This window comes from Brachyistius frenatus, unplaced genomic scaffold, assembly GCF_029030835.1.
Source record: "Brachyistius frenatus isolate BFR_SWC_R1_liver_20210118 unplaced genomic scaffold, ASM2903083v1 Contig_19, whole genome shotgun sequence".
Taxonomy (NCBI): domain Eukaryota; kingdom Metazoa; phylum Chordata; class Actinopteri; family Embiotocidae; genus Brachyistius; species Brachyistius frenatus.
Window position 1 is genome coordinate 4,333,178 of NW_027210618.1, and position 18,777 is coordinate 4,351,954.

At 40.2% G+C, this 18,777-nt stretch overlaps 1 protein-coding gene across 6 annotated transcripts in view; it reads right to left on the reverse strand.

The window, feature by feature from the left end:
* The window catches only part of LOC138619126 (AP-3 complex subunit beta-2), a 48,131-nt gene that overhangs the window by 4,345 nt on the left and 25,009 nt on the right, over positions 1 to 18,777 (reverse strand). For 2 of the 6 annotated variants that reach the window (XM_069695381.1, XM_069695378.1), the window contains exons 12-27: positions 18,690 to 18,752; positions 18,421 to 18,553; positions 18,001 to 18,110; positions 17,599 to 17,775; positions 16,425 to 16,611; positions 15,321 to 15,439; positions 10,764 to 10,802; positions 9,963 to 10,077; positions 8,424 to 8,595; positions 7,959 to 8,124; positions 7,643 to 7,730; positions 7,273 to 7,382; positions 6,935 to 7,163; positions 5,397 to 5,481; positions 3,468 to 3,565; positions 18 to 156 (exon numbers count right to left, since the gene is read on the reverse strand). In XM_069695381.1, the coding sequence (XP_069551482.1) occupies positions 18 to 156; positions 3,468 to 3,565; positions 5,397 to 5,481; positions 6,935 to 7,163; positions 7,273 to 7,382; positions 7,643 to 7,730; positions 7,959 to 8,124; positions 8,424 to 8,595; positions 9,963 to 10,077; positions 10,764 to 10,802; positions 15,321 to 15,439; positions 16,425 to 16,611; positions 17,599 to 17,775; positions 18,001 to 18,110; positions 18,421 to 18,553; positions 18,690 to 18,752 (2,030 nt within the window). Of the gene's footprint in view, positions 1 to 17; positions 157 to 3,467; positions 3,566 to 5,396; positions 5,482 to 6,934; positions 7,164 to 7,272; positions 7,383 to 7,642; positions 7,731 to 7,958; positions 8,125 to 8,423; positions 8,596 to 9,962; positions 10,078 to 10,763; positions 10,803 to 15,308; positions 15,440 to 16,424; positions 16,612 to 17,598; positions 17,776 to 18,000; positions 18,111 to 18,420; positions 18,554 to 18,689; positions 18,753 to 18,777 lie in introns of all 6 variants that reach the window. The other 4 variants (XM_069695383.1, XM_069695380.1, XM_069695382.1 and 1 more) reach the window with 2 other exon arrangements.

Below are 18,777 nucleotides of genomic sequence, written 5' to 3' on the forward strand. Positions count from 1 at the left end.
TCTTCTAATCGTCTCACCTGCACTCTTTATCCGACCCACAGGGGACTCGGCTGAGGTTGGCGGCGGTGGTCACTCTCTGGACGATGGCATGTTCGTTCCGGCACTTGACGTCCAGAGTTAGCTTCTCTGTGATCTCGTTCATGCCCATCAGCTGACCTGCAGGAGTATGAGCGGAGCGCCGGTCAAACAGGAAGCATCTCAAGTGGGCTGCAGCTCATTTTCACTCTCCCAGCATAAAAACGAAAAAGCAAAGCAGGTATTAATGGTCCAACAAAATGTGTGTGTACGGTGGGTGCTGCGTTTACCTCTGGGATAATTCTATATCAGGATATATGTCAGCTTCAGACATATACAGTATTATATACACATACTGTATGTATGATTTAACACTACAGTGATTTCTACATCACCACGAGCACCTCCTCTGAGGTCTTCTGAGAGATTGATGTCATATTTGCTGCATCAATGACCACAAAATGCGACTAAAACTGACACTGGAATGCATCGATGCTTTCCACTGAACTCAGTAGTGGAGTGACTCGCTTCTAATGGTGAATTCACAGCTAGTTTGTGCACTGCTAGCCGAGTTTAATACGTCATGAATCTCTAATGTCGCTAATGTATTTCTAATGTAATTTCTAAATTGAGTTTTTCTCTACTACAACTGACACCTCGGGTGTGAGAGGAAACCTTCCAGTGAGCAATGATTTGGTGTTTTGCTTGCCAGGTTCTGTCCATGTTCAGACCGTTGTTTCAGCAGTATTTACTGATGTACTGAAGTAAAGCAAGTCCTAAAGAGAGCTGTCAATTAACAGAAAATTCATCAGCAGCAATATTTACATTATTCATCAAATCTGAGGGACCACAAAATGAATAAAAGGATAGGAAAGTAAAAAAAAAAAAAAAAAAAAAAGGTGTTTATTTTTTGGCTGAATTACTCAGCAATTTTACATAATTGGGTCCACAGAAAAGTGGCCAGATAAAAGCATTCAAATTTTCGGTTGAACTATCGACCGTGCATAGATATTTAATGTAAAGTATACAAGGGTGGATCAAAAAGTTCCAAGACTGCTGTAGTTGCATGTGAACAGTAAGTAGCACCATGACGTGCACCGAGCAGGGAGAAGCTATAATCTTAGTGAATAAATATTTAAAATTTCGCCGCTTGGAAAAGATGCATCAGGTCAGGAGCGCAACCAGCTGGGTTTTGTTTGACATTCACAGAGTTGTCTGCCATGAATTCGTCCCCCAGGGTCAGACTGCCAACACAGAGTTTTACTGTGATGATCTGAGGGAAAACATTCAGTGCAAACGAGCTGAACTGTCATTTAGGCACTTGGGTTCTTCAACATGACAACACGCTCACTCGCACCACATTGAAAACTGCCAAATTTCTCACCCGCAAAACCACAGTTGTTGCTCCCTACCACTCCTACTCACAGGATTGAGCTCTTTCTGTTCTCCAAAAACATGTGCTTTCTTTGTTTCAAATTTTAGGTGCACAGTGAAATGGTGCTGAAGTTTATCAAGCGAAAAAACTTGGAATACCTCCTCATAAAGGTTATAGCTTCCCCCTGCTCTGTGCACATTACAGTGTTATCTACCTTTCATGCGCAACAGGCGAAAGTCCTCCCATTTAACTTATTAAAACAACGTGATGAACTGTGTTGGTTTGAAACTAGCAAAGAGACTTGCGTTGCTCCTTTTAAGAACTAAACTTGCATGTTCATTTTTTGTGTCATCAGGTGTAAAAAACGGCTCTGAGCGTGGAACTTTCTGAGAGTTCAGAAACTTTTGTGGCGGGCTTCGGTTCAAACAAAGCTGTAACAGTAAATACAACGCAGGTCAGTGTTATTGACTCTTGTTTTATCTGCAATGGTTTAGTTTGTCGAATCTGCATGGTTCTTCAGAAATGGACAAAAGACAAGCAGAGAATCCTTAATCTTTAGTTCCTAATTAACTTCCTGAGTGGTTCTTATGGTTCCACAGGTCCTTGAACTTTATGATTAAAAAGAGGCGAGGATTATGGACTATAAAGGGAAAAAAATAACAAATAATCAGTTCATCAGAAATTACATTAATCATTAAAATCATTTGCTCATTAAAATATTTGTTTGTTGCAAAATTAATCAGAACTACAAGTTAAAATATAAATGTCACTATTAAATCAAATATTGGCCGTTTAAACTCGAGATCTCAAGACTTCTTTTGACCTGCAAAACCAAATCAGTGCTCATCAGATCTGATGAACAACAAACCGCTCAGGCAAACGATGCATTGTGACACTTCAGACTCCCAACATGGTCAGTGGTTATCAGCCGTTTGAAAGCTCATGATCGAGTGCTGCTGTGAGTGCTCAAAGAAGAGTGACTCGCGATCAGTGGATGAGCATTTTCCAATCATTCCCGGTGGAGCAGCAGAGTGTGAGCGGCAGATTAGCGCAGGTGTCTGCAGCTACAGACCTGGAGATGCGGGTAAGTGTTGTTGATCAAGGCAGGAGAGGGAGGGGGAGACAGCAGGAGGTGTTAATTTACAGGAGGAAGGTTAAGGAGCAGGGGGAGGAGGGGAGTGTGTGAGGTTGAGGTTGGCTATAAGGCAGGTGAGCACACAGACGGCTGGGAACAACAAATCTATCAAAGCCAACTTACCTAGACTCTGTAATAGCTTCTCTATTGGGGGACAGTACGAAGAGGGAGGAACCGTGGATATGACACATGTTTAAAGAGTCACTATGAGTTTGTTAAGAGCTCGACACTCGCTGAGTGTGAGTCAGGATGGAAAATGAACACCAGACACCAGAAACATGCCGGAAACTTTTGTCTGTAGCTGCTCGACCAGAAACTTTCTAACTCTCCGGTTCGTTCTGGAGAGTTTTAAGTTTATTTCCTGCATTCGAATAAGAAGTTGAGACTCATCATGCAGCTACCGTGACATTTACTCTGTCTGACAAATGGCTTGCTTGTAATGTAATGTGTGTTATAAAGAAATGCATTTCAACAAACAGCTACACATCAGATGTGATTTCTAATGCTACAAGGTACAGCATCCTCATTTTCAAGCTCCTAATTTCACCATTTCATACTGTAAATATGAATATATATATATATACTTTTTAAGTTAATTGTCTATATGCATGGAGACAGTTTATATGAGGACCCATTTATGTGCAGATCATACTCTCTCTATCTAAAAGAAGTATAAAGTATATTTAAAAAGAACATACTGTAGTGTATATTTAAAGCATTCCTAATCACTGTTGCTGATAAAGGATTTATTATTTATTAATTTATCACCTAGATTTATCATCTGAACATGAGGTGTAATGGGTACACTAATTCACATTTCAACAAGTTTACACAATATTTAAAGATTTGTGGTAATGTATTGGTAAAGCAGTTATACAGATTATGTTTTAGGGTTGACACATTCAAGATATTAGAAGGATTTCATTGACTATTAAGACTCACCTTGCTCCTTTTTAAACTCGTTCTCGGTCAGGAAGATGGGCCTCATCAGCTCTCCAACCGGCGGCTGGATCGACACGAAGAATTTCCTGGTGTGAGTGCTATAAAAGAAGAACAGTGGTTTTATGAATCTTCATGAATTTAAATTTTTATGTTAACTGGATTGACATGAAGAATTTCCTGGTGTGAGTGCTATAAAAGAAGAACAGTGGTTTTATGAATCTTCATGAATTTAAATTTTTTATGTTAACTGGATCGACACGAAGAATTTCCTGGTGTGAGTGCTATAAAAGAAGAACAGTGGTTTTATGAATCTTCATGAATTTTTATTTTTATGTCAACTAAAAGGACAGGCGGGCTTCTGGACTTATGTAAACTTTATGTCTCAATATTGTACTGTTTGACTTCACACAAAGCACAGATCTGGGTAGGATGAAGTGAAATAGCTATGATTGTTTTCCACGCCCTGATCATTTCCAGCTGTCCCTCATTATCCTCCTCTCCCTACTGTATTTAATCTGTGTTCCCACCTTTAATGCTGAGATTAGACGACACAAATTCAGCCCAATTTTTATATGATTTAGTCATTGCCGAAAACTTTCCAGTGTTGAGCCTGAATATGAATGTTGGGAACAAAAAACATACCTTCTAGTGTGACATAATTGAAGAGCAGTGATGTGGCGTCTGGGACACAACACGACACCCCGACCAAAAGTCTAACATGTCAGAATTGTTTCGTTATTAGTTGCCTACTTTAACACATCCTACGACGTGTTCCTTGACGTCGACCAATAAGATGACAGAGTGCATCACACTAACCCTGCGTTTCAATATCCGTACTACTATACTATTTAGTATGCCAAAAAATATTTAGTATGTCCCAGTACTTAGTATGTTAAACGTTAGATGGCAAAAGTACCCGGATGTTCGACTACAGCCGGTCGTATTTTGCAGCCAGCGTGCTACTCGAGCTGTTCTGACTCACAATCCTTTGCGCAGCGGAAGAGATTTCACATCGAGACAGTTGGTGGCGCTAATGCTCCGCCCGCAAAAGGAAGACGGAAGAGAAGAAGAACAAGAGGCATTAAAAGGAAGCCTACTCGTTCCAAATCACATCCTTTTTCTTTTTACTTCAAACGTCGCGCTACCGATCGCGACGGATACGACAAAGTGGGTCAAAGTTCAAGCACATTTTTATGATGAAGTAGTATGTCCCAATTGGATTCATACTACATGCAACAGTAGACACTTTTTAAGGGAAGCTGTAGTCCGTACTTAAAGTAAAAAGAAGTAGTATGCGATTCGGAACGCAGGGATCTGTAACCATTATTACCTCCTTCTTGTTCTCCTCCCCGACAACACAGGAACTCCCACACGAACGTGAATAACGATTGCTACACATCATACTTGCAGAGTTGCCAGTCTCCCAACAAAGACATGGCAAGGATTTATGTGACTTTGATTGTCTAATCTGATATAGTTAACATTGCGCAAGACATATATCGAGTCGTCTGATCCCGGCATTAGTGTCAGTTTGTAGTGTCGGGATCTCTGTCCAGGTTCTCATGTTTTTGTGTGTCGATCTGCACCCAGCTGGTTCAGTTTGTTTTTTGGACATTTTTCCCTTTTTAGAATCAGCCCGGCTTGCTGCCACCGGTCGCTGTATCAGAGATCCTGATAAGATGATAACATCTTTTTATTTACTTTGAACCTCCTGTTCTGCTTGTCCTGCATTCAAACCCCATCTTCCTTTCTTGTAACGTAGCACTCATCACCAGAAAACATTTAGAAAGATCCATCACACTTTGGTGTAAAAGTGTATTTTCAAATCTCAGCAGATTCACGCGAGATTGTTTGTTACAGCATCAGCTCGGTCTGTTTTTCCACCCAGCGGTGGACTGTCTGCTCTCTAACACACACAATCCAACTCACCACAGCTGGAAGTTGGCCGCCTGCGTTGAGTCACAGAAATCGATGCCCATCACAGCTGTGGCCGTCTCACCTGCTGGCAGCAGCTCTGTCGACACAGAGGGAACAAAGTGTCGACACGTACACAAATAAAACCACACAAAGCTGTTTGTTACTTTGATCTACTGAGATTAAACGTGTGTCCTCCTCTGCAAACTGTGGGATGTGGAACTGGTGTGAATCACTGCAAGTTTTTCATATGTAATGTGACAAAATAAAGTAGGCCTCACAGTATACTCTCAAAATCAATATGTATACAACAAATACTGAAAATCACCACAACAATTAGGATATGGATTTTGATATATTGATATATTTTGAGATATAATTGTGCAAAATGTGACTTGGTGGTTTATATCAGTCACTTCACTGACCCGTCCACAGACAATTGAAATGGAGGAGCTGCTGATAGCCACAAAACATTACAATGAATTGGAAATGGTGGTGAGACAGCGCGAGGATAATCTTAGAAAACAACAATAAAACTTTAGAATCACTTTTGGTGAAGTTTAACTGGCAGTGTCGTATGACACGTTCACTGTTTAATATATACACCGCAAGTGCACAGCACCTAAATACAACTACCCACCAACCTTTTCAGACAGGACACTACATCAGATTTATCCATTATTTCAGGATGAAATGCATTTGTTTTTGGCAGTAACTCTGTTCGAGTGATGCTCTGGAACAATGTGATCAAGCGTGACACAGACCGTCCCTGAGATTACAAAACGCCCCGGCAAAGTGTGAATGAATGAACATTTAAATTCATGAACACAGGATGAAGAAAGAAAGCATTTTTTGCTCATAGAGGAGGAGGCTGGGGGTGGTGGAGGTGACGAGTTAGGCTGATGTACGAGCGTTGTGATGAGCACAAAACAAGCAGAAGGAACGAATGTTGCCTTAGTTATGACTTGTGCTAATTGGGTGGGACAGACTGAGGCCGTAAACGATTGGACAGAAAAGGGCCTCGCGACTACGACTGACTCCCTAAACTAGTGCGAAACTCCATTTCAGAATTCATACACACCGAAATGGTGTAAAATATCAGAAAATAAATCCATCGAACTTGGCATTTCATTTCATTTAATCTAGACTAATGTTAAATGCATATTTGTATGGCAGACTTTTTACAAGACATTAATAATTCCAAGAAAAGATGGGTCTTTATGCACTGATGGTCCTCTAACCTGTCTGCCAACACATTATAACTTCCAGCCATACATAAGAAACATCAAAATCTGATGGACAGTTCGACATGAAATTGTCTGCATCATTATGCTTCTGAGGGAGAAATCTTTTATATTTAGATCCCCATTTCTGGTAAAACCCAGAGAACAACACAATCATCACTATTCTGTTCATAATATTTGTTTCATCTGGTATAATGAACAGTGCAGCTTCCAGCAGCTGATAGTAGAGTTGTAGACTTGATAATGCTGATGAAACTAATAGAAAACATTACACATGTTACATATTGCTTCTCTTCGGGAGTTGCTCACCGATCTCTGGGAACTCTTTGACCCTCATCCCAGACTGGAGCTTCACGTCCTCCATGTGCAGGTTCTTGGTGTCGGACGTGGCACTGTTGGTGAACTGCATCTGCACCGCCACCATGTTGGCGTCGGGGCTGAACGGCTGCCGGCTGAAGCAGTACTCCACCGACAGACCCTCGCCGGTGATCCGGTGCAGCAGGTCGTAGCTTTTCAGCGCACTGGAGGGAGCGATGGTCTGAAAAACAAAAGATCCTTTCAGTCTGTCATCTGCTGTAGAGTCACTTCTTTGATTTCATAGTTTCATGAATGAAGGTGCCGAGCAGAGAGACGTGTCAAGTACTTACAGCCGGGGAGAGAACAGAGTCGGACAGAGACAGCCCCTCCAGGTCGGTCACGAGGCTGTTGGACAGGAAGGTGTTGACGGGTGTGACTTGAGGGGAGGGAGCAGGTTCAACTGGGGAAAAAGACGCACAGAAGAAGCATTCAGCTGAGAAAACCGACAAGGAAAGAATTCAGACCTGACTGTAGTCATCGATTTATTACATTATATCTTAAAAAAAAAAAAAAAAGTCTGGTTGGTTCAGTAACCAATCAAGTCCACCTTCTGTTATTATGATTTTAAAATATAATTACATATTACCCTTTCTCACTGACTTTGCCTGAAACAAGCATCATTACTTTTGCATTCCCTGGAACAGGGATGAAAAGACTCACAATCGTCGAGGTCGAGCAGAGACATTTCTTTCTTCTCTTTCTTGCTCTCTTTCTTGACAGGTTTAGAAGGAGGTTTGGATTCAGCTGCCTGGAAGGAGATCAAAGAAAACTGCCATGAAGAGATGTTTTTATGTTAGCGCATGCAGCCGGCCACATTTCTATATTTAAAAATAATTCGTTCATAAGGTCATAGGAATACATTATTTTTTATCACTCAATAATCATACATCGTAATTTACATCTTGTATTAATGTAGATTTTTCAAAATAAAATACTCCGGGGGGTCTTATCTTCCTCGGTATTTTATAATCAGTACCTTTTTTTTCTTCTTGACCTCCACCTCAGACTCGGAGTCTTCAGATTCTGATTGGCTGCTTTCAGACTCGCTCTCCTCATCCTCGTCAGATTCAGACTCTGACTCGATCTTACGTTGTTTACTCTTCCTCTCGTGCTTCCTATCTTCCTCCTCGCTGCTCTGTTCGCTGCAAAAGGAAAAGAAAAGGTCAAAGGTCCCCCAATGATCTGAGAGTTAACTCTAAAACCCTTTATGGAGGAGACACATGTTGCTAATAGTTAATAATCAAAAGAAACGAGATCTGAGATGAGATGCGCAAAAGGAAACAAAAAGATTGATTGGTCAAATTAAAATTCAACATACTTGGCTGAGGACCTGAGGATGAATCGGATACATCAACATACAAAATGCACTACAATATATAAATAGATATTCTGGAGCAATAAAATACGCCGATCAAACACTAAAACAAAGCAAGTAGCCTGCCTTTCACTTTCTTGCACTGGCTTCTTTAATTCTTTCTTTTTCTTCTTTTTCTCCTCCTCCTCCTCCTCCTCTTCCTCAGACTCAGAGCCTTCCTCGCTCTCTTCGCTCTCCGATCCCGACCCGCTCTCCTCACTGCCGCTGCCAATTTCTGAGCCGCTGGCTGAGTCCGATGCTGAGGAGGTAAAGTTCGGGGTCAAAGGGCGAACATGTCATATCCACTGACAAACACGATAGCTGGGATCAGACGATTTCTACTTAAACCCTGAGACAACCGAGTTTTAAACAATTTCAAAAAACTTAAGATCAAACTCAATGTATTAAAAGCCACCATCAAATCTAAGTAACTTCTTGATCTGTCAGATCATCAAACGTTTTTCCACGACAATCACCACCGAAGAAGATGAGCTCTTTATGATACTTTCTATTATTGATGCCCCAGATGCATTTTCAAACTTAAATAAGAAAAGATCAAGCAGCAATTTTAACTGACACTCAGATTCGTACCTGAGACACATAAACAAAACAAAAAAACGACTAAAGGATGAGATTATACAGACAATTTTGTGCTAACTTGCACTAACAATATTGTATTTTTCCAACAATATTTTTGTAACTGCGATAAATTGTTGCAAGTCATGGTTGGCTTTTATATGCCATAGAAACTCCACAAAGAGTTTTTGTTCATCCTTACAAAGACAAGACAAGTTGTCTGATGTAAAAAAGTTTTTTAAATTTTTTTTATTTTTTATGTTTGTTTAAACTCTGCTTTCCTGAAAGCAAACTCAATTTTTATTGGCTACTGAAAATGATTGTTTTCAGTTTGAATATTTCACTCAGGATTTTTGGTGAGACTAACCAAAATAAAATCTTTGACATTCCTAATATCACCAGCGTGTACTTTCTAAGGTGAGGCGAGGTCAAACATCACACTGACACAGTACCCTCTAGTGGACTGACCTGTATTACAGGCTTCGGTGTGATATCAGGCTGCTGACAGATGTGTTTCACTCACAGAAACATACTGTAGTACTAAACTAGCACTAACTAGTATTACTAGTACTACTGTACTGTAGCTCTTAAAAATACTATTATTGTCCATTAAATAACAAAGTTGGTGATGTTCAAAATTTTTCTTACTGTCAATAAATCCCATTACGATATTAAAAGTTAGGCCGGTCTAACAAGTTTCTTTGTGCAGCGAATGTGTAAGAATAATGTAAAATATTATGTTTACACTATTATTAAGTTTTGCTAAGAACAATAGTGTCCAGCTATCTTCGGACATTCCTGAATGTTTTTACAATAAACAATATACTTGTTATACTTTCAGGAGCACCCGGTGAGCTGAGTGCAACAGACAGTCAGAAATGATTAGTTTTGATCTTTTGCAGAATTTGTGTCTCATTTTTTAGTATCCATAAATACCCTCATTCACACTGAGCAAAAATGACACACACAAACACATCTGTGGTGGAAACTACTCATTAACTAAAGGATGTTAAGATGGCGCCACCAGGGGCAGGCAGCCCCCAGAGTTACCACTGTCAGCGGACTCCGTCGGCCCGGACTCGCCCTCCGAGTCAGAGTAGAACGGCTTCTCCACTTTCTTCTCCTTCCGCTTCTCGCGGCTGCTACATTTGGTCCATTCAGGCACCTGTCAGAAAGAAGAGTTCAAACAGTAAGCAGTGATTTCTGCCTCGGTGAAAAACTCCTCAGACAGAAGCAGGGCAGATCACAGTAGCATGGCCATGAATGCCTCTGCCTGGGCGTGATGCAGCCAAATGAAGCCAGCCATCGCTGCTGCAGATCTGCTTTTAGATCTGACAGTCAGACAACAGATTGAGTACAGACACTAATGCTGGTATGGATTCTTCTTTCTTTCTTTGTTTTGCACAGATAGATGTTTGCACCAGGTGTTGCCTTCATGACCAGTTGCAGAAATGGTTTTCTTGTAATACAGGGAGCAGTTCCATTAAGAGAAGTGATTTCTTTGAGGAGATGCGGCAATCCTCCCACACTTTAAAAAAGAGGCCATCTGCTCTTTCTGTGACCAAACTCATTAGCAGAGCCATCTGCTAATGAGTGTGGACATCTCCAAACCCTATTTAAAACCCACAAGGCTGCTAATGCATCCCGACGTGTTGGAGGAGCGCACGTCCTGCTGGAAGAATCACTACTTTAATGGTAGAGACTGAGGAAGAGGGTGCTGTGTTTCAGGTAGCTTTGGCTGAGCTAAGCACAGAACAGCAACTAGGCGGGGTGTTAAAAAGCACTTGGGTTTTTGCGGCTATATGGGTTGAGGCTCAAGGACGTGTGGCTCTTTGCCGCTAACTGACTCACACTCGTTAATGTTGTGACTCTTTCAAGCAGCGTAAAAACCTGGCAGACGTAGAAAAGAAAAAGAGTGGGATGGAGGTGAGGAAAAAGGAGGGAGAAGTTTGTTTCAGAAAAAAGTCAGGAAAGCAAGAGAAACAGGAACAGGAAGGTTTCTGGGTCTAAAAATAAGAATGTGTGAGAACAGTTTTGGATATCACAGAAACAAAAAAAAACAACTAAATTTCATCGCAGCATGCTTATTTACCACAATGTTTACTTATTGTTACTGTAAAATAATTAAAGTTTTAACTATTTTGTTGTTAAAAATCAATATATACTCCAATATAACTTAATACTACTGTATATACTTTTATATATACTTAAATACTGTAGAAATTAAAAGTCAACATTAACATTCACTACTTACTAATACATCAAACAATATATGGAAATGCATTTAGTATGAACGTCTTCAACAAAGCAGGGTGTGCTAGCATGGATTGAATGAACGACATGAGGAGAAGCAGAGGTGGAGCAGCAGGAGGAGGAGAAGGAGAAATCACATCACTCCAAATCACACAACAACATTTGTGACACACTCACACAATCGTGTCACAAACTTCGTGAGAGACCAGTTAAGTGCCGAGAGGGAAACCGTCAGCGGTAAAGCAATCGCCACTCCAGGTGGACTGAAGTCGCCTGTTTTGGAGCTTTTTCGACCGTATCGCATGACCTTCATCTTCATCATCAGCCGATGAAGTTTGCTCAGTTGTCTTAAAACCGTCCATGGTTACTTTCAACACTTCAGGGCTTCTTGTCTAAGTTGCCCTAAAAGTTTGACAGTGGACTTTTGAGTAGAGATTGAGCATCATGCAAGAACCACTCGAATGAACAGATTTTTTTTTCTTTGCTAGCATGTGCGAGTGATTTGCGGCCCTCATTGATTTCCTTGTACCTCAAATCATGAGTTCAATTATACAACAAGTAGTTCTGACCCAGCGATCTGATTGGTCAACTGTTCACTTGAAACGTGCTCAAATCACCATAAATGACACGCTGCTCATCACCAGAAATATCACTCTGCCTTATCAATGGGAGTATAGAATTGGAATTGAATTTCATATAATACTTAAATACTTAAAATCCTAGCAGTGGCTAGCTTGACTGGTTATGTTTTAAAACATGACACGGTGCTAGAATCTTAAAAATACATGAGTGCGTCGATATCTTTTTTCAGCGGATATCTTCCTTACAATAACAACTGAGCAGTTTTGTGTTTCTGTGTGCTGTATTTATTCAGTTTGAGAAACCATCTCTCGAAAGCGATATAACGACAGTGTCACATCATCTGCTGTAGGCTATAAATTTGTCTCCTTGAATATTTCCATGACCGTCACATGAACACCTCTAATATCAGGCGTGGACTGCTTTGCTTTAGAGATGCCTTTCAGCACGAATAGCTTCATATCAGACCATTCACGTGTCATTTCTGTTACAGTACAGCTTTACATCCTTTAATGTTTCTCCTGAGACGACTAAAATCGGAGCCGAATTTATTAAGCTATCGATCAAATGAGCAGGTGGAACTCTTTAGACCTAAAAATGCAATCTACAGTAAGTTTGTGAAGTGAAGAGAGCTTAGTGAATTGGGAAGTGAGATTAAGAATCGTAATACGAAAGTTTTCTTGCATGAAGCCGACTGTCAATCTCAACATTTCAGCAAACAGAGAAGAGAACTTGAAAGCAAAACTCCGACTGCTGATGAAGACAATGGGATACGGCTGAAAGCATTAAACAAGTGAGTAAGTAGGCGTTGAGTTGGCACCGTTTTCTTCTCGACTCTGGAAGTTTGGTAAACGAGATCAAGAATGAACTGTTGAGTTCAGCTTAATCTTTTTGACGGGTTATTGGTAACAATTTAATTCAAAAGTTGTATGCAAAATTTAGGATGAAACTTATTCTGCACCTTCAATTCACAATTTTCATCTCATTTAAGAGGATAAAAAAAAATTTTGGGAGCCCTCCAAGTTCATCTCTTTCTACATGGGACAAACACAGCTGTCATATTGATCCTCTCTGAACTGAGCACTGACTGAGGATTCACTCCTGAGAGGTAAAATCCCATTAATCTCATCAGCAGTTCCCACATTAAATAATCAGGAAGAGACTGTAAGAGAGAAAGAGAGAGCAGTCATCAAAGCAAACACCACTGCACTCCCAGACTTGGAGGGGGGAGGGGGGGGGCACCTCTCGCCAGTCTCCTAGCAAGCTGATCCGCCCCTCACCGGTGGTTGTGACTTCCTCTGTCTGTGGAGGTGTATGATATGCAGAGGGAGAGGCTGTCAGAGACGGCGACGCTTCAGAGGATCCACTGACCCGCCCGGCTTTAACAGCCACAACAGGAGTGGATGTAATGGGACACTCAGGTTCATAATGGCCCAGTGTGCTTTTTGAACAACTGAACTGCTACTTCAAGGACCGTACCGGTGGTTCTGCTTGTTTTTGCTCTTTAGCTACTCATCATATACTTCACACATGATTACTAACCATTTTCCAAAGCATACTACAGCTTTTTAGATGCTCTCATCTCATCATTTAGAGTACATAAAACAGACTACTTAGCAGTCTCAACTACAAGATATAAGTTTGAAAAACACCAACTGACAGTTGATTGAGCTGAACCAATCAGCAACAACATGAATTAAATCTAAAGAATTTTAAAGAGCTCAAATGTATTCAGCTAAAACAACGACACGTAGCAGATCTTTGCATTTGGCAGACTGGAAGCGTCTGGGGTAAAAAAACAGGTAACTATTTCTATAAATGTATTAATTCATGGGTTTATGTCTTCATATAATGCTACTTCTTCATGAATAACTTAAATAATCTGTTGATCATAAACTTAATGTATTGCCTTAACCTTTAATTTAGTTTTGTTGGTAATGGTTTTAGTGATAACGTCATTTTTTTTTCATCTTTATATTTGTCCGTTGATAAATGTCGATATATATGTAAAGAAAAATTACAAATATATATATATTTTTTAAAATACAGAAAATGTATTAAAACTACAATTAGATTTAAATCAATAATTTAATAATTAGCAGTAATTTAATAGATATTACTGTTGCTATGGCTATGTTCAGCTGGGTATAAAAAGGGCTCATGTTGGTGTGCGAGCTGCCAATTATCGATTGCACGACGAGTTAATGTCATCAGATCCCTGAAAGACCACAATAAGAGAAGCTTAACCGAGGGACGCCATTACTAACCTGGTTTTAGTAATGAGGTATGTTGTCAGAAAATCAATCAGATGTCAGGACTTCAAAAGAGCACCTGTTCACAGCTGCATTACCACATGATGTAAAATCACTTGGCTAACGAAATAAAAGCAGGAAACATGGTTACTGTGACGGGTCTGCTATCTCAAATCAGTTTCTGATCTCTGTGAAGGAAGAGAACATCTGGGAATCTGAGAATCAAACTAGAAGTAATTGGTTATTTAGCACGCAAAAATGTACTAAACTTGTCATGTGGTCTTTTACAACCCTGACGTGTTTGTACCACCAATCAAGTCAAAATAAAATGCACCTGTGGCCTCATCTTGAAATCTACAGCACAAGTAAAATGACAAGTTACTACTCAAGTTTTGTGTCAAAAAGCTACACTATTATAACAAAAATGAACACGTGTGACAACAAAATCAAGCCTTGAGGTCACTCCTGAAAAATCAAGTGCAGTCTTGATTTTAAAAGAGAAGTGACACACTCAAGTTTTGATTGTGTGTCTTCATTTAAAACACATTGTTGCTCATGAACCGATGGCACATGGAGTGAATGGGATGGAGAAGAAGAGGAAGGACTTCAAGGAGCTGGGATGACGCTCTGCAGGAGAATGCACCATGTCCTCTTAAAAAAAGTTTAACTTGTGTTTCTGCTTGCAAATTTCAGAGTTATTTGGCCAAAATTAAAGACACTGATTAGAGATTCGTAATATCAGCCACTGGCTTCACCTGAACAATTTTGCTCCCAATCTGGTCTCTTCTGCATCGCATGTGCTATTGGCTCAAACAACAGTGACAAGTCATCAGGACGGGGCGAGTGAGCTGCTGCTGAACAGAAGCAAGTGCAGCAGAGAGGATGAGAGGAGCTCAGCACCACTGGCTGTTTTCATAGTGACTCAGGTCTTTTTCAAATATAGACTCTAACATTTTCTCTTCTTAACAAGAAAGTAATCCTCCTTTCTCCTTTGTGACTCATTCTCCTCCGTGGAGGGGGGAGTTACTAAGCAGCTTTTGGGAGAAGATAGAGGCCAAGAGGGATGCATGTTACTGATGAGCTGTTAATGCTAATGAGCTGTAAGTGAATGAATGATGGTCAGTGAAAGAGAAATCAATGTTATATTGGAGTTGGTGTTATATTGGATGTGAGGCTCTGGTGACTCTGTCCAACCCCTCTGAGGCACCGCTCTGGGGAAGCAGCAACCCTCGCTCCCCTCCATCTTTCGGGGCCCCCGGAGACCCCAGAGAGCCCCTGTGTCTCTGTAAGTTACTGTTCCCACTGCACGCACAGACTCCTTCACCTCCACGTTGCGTACGGAGGGGTCAGGGGCGGCTTCAGGCCAGTCAGGCAACTCCTGGTAGCCCCCAGCCTTGGCATTCAGCAGGTGGGACAATGAACCCAACTGGAAGTGGTCTCGATCTGTAACAACAAGAAGAGAGAACGATTCAGGAACGTAACTCTGCAGGGATGCACGAGGATAAGTGCAACACGGAGTGCACTTTGTGGCTCCTGATGTTCTTCTTTTATTGGGAGAATAATCATGCGCTAATATTTGGAGCCACAGTATAGTTTCCATAATTTGGGGGCTTTGGGAGACATGAAATCAGTTTCACCGAGCTGATGTGACTGGAGAACAGGTTTTCTGTATGTTGTAGAAAGTGTGTTGAACTATTCGAATTTAATGGATGCAGTGCACCAATATATACGTATATATACAGACAACCAATCCTGAATTACTCTGAAGAAAACCTGGCCGATTCTCAGTTCTGAAGTTGCAAACACCATCATTTGTGAATGATTTATAGTTTTTTGGATGTTAACTTGAACAGAGAAGAGAGGTAATAATATCATTGACCTCAAACATAAATCACACTAAATCCAAAATTATATCTACCAAGTCTGCTGCAGAGTTATGACCCTGAGAGGGACACATTATGTTCGATTTAGAGTCACTGCTGCAGCTGCTGACCGCGTTGGTAAGTCGGCCAAGTCAGTCAATAACTAACTTCCTGTTCCTTTCGCCTCGCAGCGTCTCTGCCTCACCCCTCTCCCCCTGCGCCTAGTGCTGGTGGTGAAACAACTATATTCTGGCAACAGGAAAATTCATATTTAATTGTGATAAGTGTGATCAGTTCGTAGTGTCTCTCTCATTTTCATTAGACGTCGTACTGAAGCATTAGAAGTACCAAAGCTAATTACGACCTAACGAAGCTGCTAAAATGAATTTTGCCATTTTAATTTCAAAAGTTTTTTTTAATATGAAAATAAATTTAGAATAAAAGATCACAACTTTTTTTTTTTTAAATAGTTTTTTTTTTACAGCATACATAAGAGTAATCTCTGTTTCAATGTCCATGGTTATCTAATAATATAATAAGACTGTGTATCTGTGCAGCTTGTGTACCTTTAAATGGAGACTCGAGGATGGGTGCCGGTTTCAGGGCGAGGAACAGTTTCTTAGCGTACTTGCTGAGGGCTCCACTCTTCTCAGTAGGCACAATGAGCTGGCGAATGAAGCGCGCCCGATCACGGATGTCGTAGTTCTGGTCATATTTGGCCAGGTTGAGAACATACTGCGTCAACAGTTTGGTCTGTGAGAGGGAAGGAACATGAAGGACATTTAGACGTTTATCCACATTTAGAGTATGAGTGTGTCCAGCTGTGCCCTCTGTGATGCTGAACAAGTCCTATGATGGGAATGAAAAGTAGAAGACATTGGACTGGGTAATTTGATAGGGTGTCACTTGGTGCTTGCCAGATGTTTTATAGGGATTCCATAGTAAATAGTCAGCAACAATATGTACAGTAACTAGGATGAATTTGTGGATTGCTAGGTGGTTCTGTGTCGTTCATAGGTTGTTGCTGGGTAGTTACTTGGATAAAGTCAAGGATTTCTATTTAGTTGCTATGGCCTCTGTAATTTTCTGAATACATTCCAGGGTTGTTATTTGGTTTCTAGGGTGTTCTGGGGAGTTGGTAGGGTGTTAACATTTGGTTAATAGTGGGCATTAAGTTGCTATATAGATGGGCACTATGTACTGTCTCTAGTCAGAGTTAGTTAAGTGGCAGTGGTGGAAAGTATATTCACTCCTATTATAGAGATACACTTTTTACTCCACTGCATTTACAACTCATTTTAAATATTTTGTTGCTCGTTACTTTCCATATTCAAATGAATGATACAAAATATAATCAACAAATAAATTTGGATCTATTATAATACATTAAGAGTTGATTGGGGCGTGTTTGCAAGCTACCAACAGTATTCAATTCAATTCAATTCAATTCAATTCAATTCAATTCAATTCAATTCAATTCAATTCAATTCAATTCAATTCAATTCAATTCAATTCAATTCAATTCAATCCAATTCAATTCAATTCAATTCAATTCAATTCAATTCAATTCAATTCAATTCAATTTCAAGTAGAAAAATTTTAAAGATCACAACACATTTAAATGGTATAAAAACCAAGGATAATTGTTTTACAAAATGTTTGGTACAGTTTTAGTTGGCCAGTTAAAGTTTTATAGTATTTTTTTTAAATACTAGTGACAGAAAAACACGTCATTCACACCTGTTTGGAGTTAGTGAGATACAGCTTGGCTGCCAAATTGATGATTTGTAGCTTGACAATGTCCTCCTCATTAGTGAACGACTTGGCCATCTTCCTCAGAACATCCGGGGCAATCTTAGGTACATGTTCACAGTATTCTCCAATCAGCCACAGGATACTGGCTCGCGCCATCGGCACCTGAAAACACAGGTAAATGAAATGGTTGCGAAAATCAGCCTTGTTCACTCACAACTGCACATATTGAGGTAAACAGAGTTTTAACAATGAAGCACACTTAGCTTTGTTCACCACAGAAAATATGAAATAAGACTCTCTAAAGACATTTTTAGAAACTGTGATGGCACATTGAGGGAAAAAGCTGAAAGCCAGATATTAATTGCAGTTGATTAATAAGATGCTCACCTGAATGTTGTCTGTTAGTTTTGCCATGTGCTTGATGATGTCACTGTGTTTCTCTGGTTGCATCTGCAGCAGCTTCTTGATAACAACCACTGACTCCGCGACCACCAACTCTGTACAAGAGGAGAAATGAGCACTGAATACGTTTTTGTTCTTCCTTTTTTCATCCTTTTGAGTAAATGAAATGGATTTATTTCAAACGAATTAGTCCCTTAATTATTCACTGATCACATGTTACTTATTTTCGCTATTTGGCAAAGTTACTGTAAAAACAGTATTCTATTATTTACAAATGCAAAGTAATGAGCTTGATTACCATTTAAACCAAGAACCAATATTACTTCATGCTATCCATGCCAATTTATTCCTCCTACATGATATGTACTGTTCAAAAAGTGTCTTGAATAAAACAAAAAGTCCTACCGTCTCGGTTGGACAGCAGCTGCACCAGACCGTTCAGACACGTGTCCCTCACTTCGCCGATGTTAGTAGCACAGCGGCCGATGGCTTGGATTGTTGCAGCCACAAAATCTTTATCCATGCTTTTAATGTATGTCTGACAAAGAAAAAACCCCATTAGTAATTCATAAAGGAAGGCTATTTACTTGTGAATCCTTCCCTGCAGAATATATCTGCTAATTGACAGCAAGATTTGCTCTTGTCAGAGCATCATTTATTCCCTTTCATTGTACCTGAAATTCTCTGAGAATAGTGGAAATGTTGGTCTCATTGGCCAGATTGGTGAGAACCTCCAGCTGCAGAAGACAGAAACAAAACAAA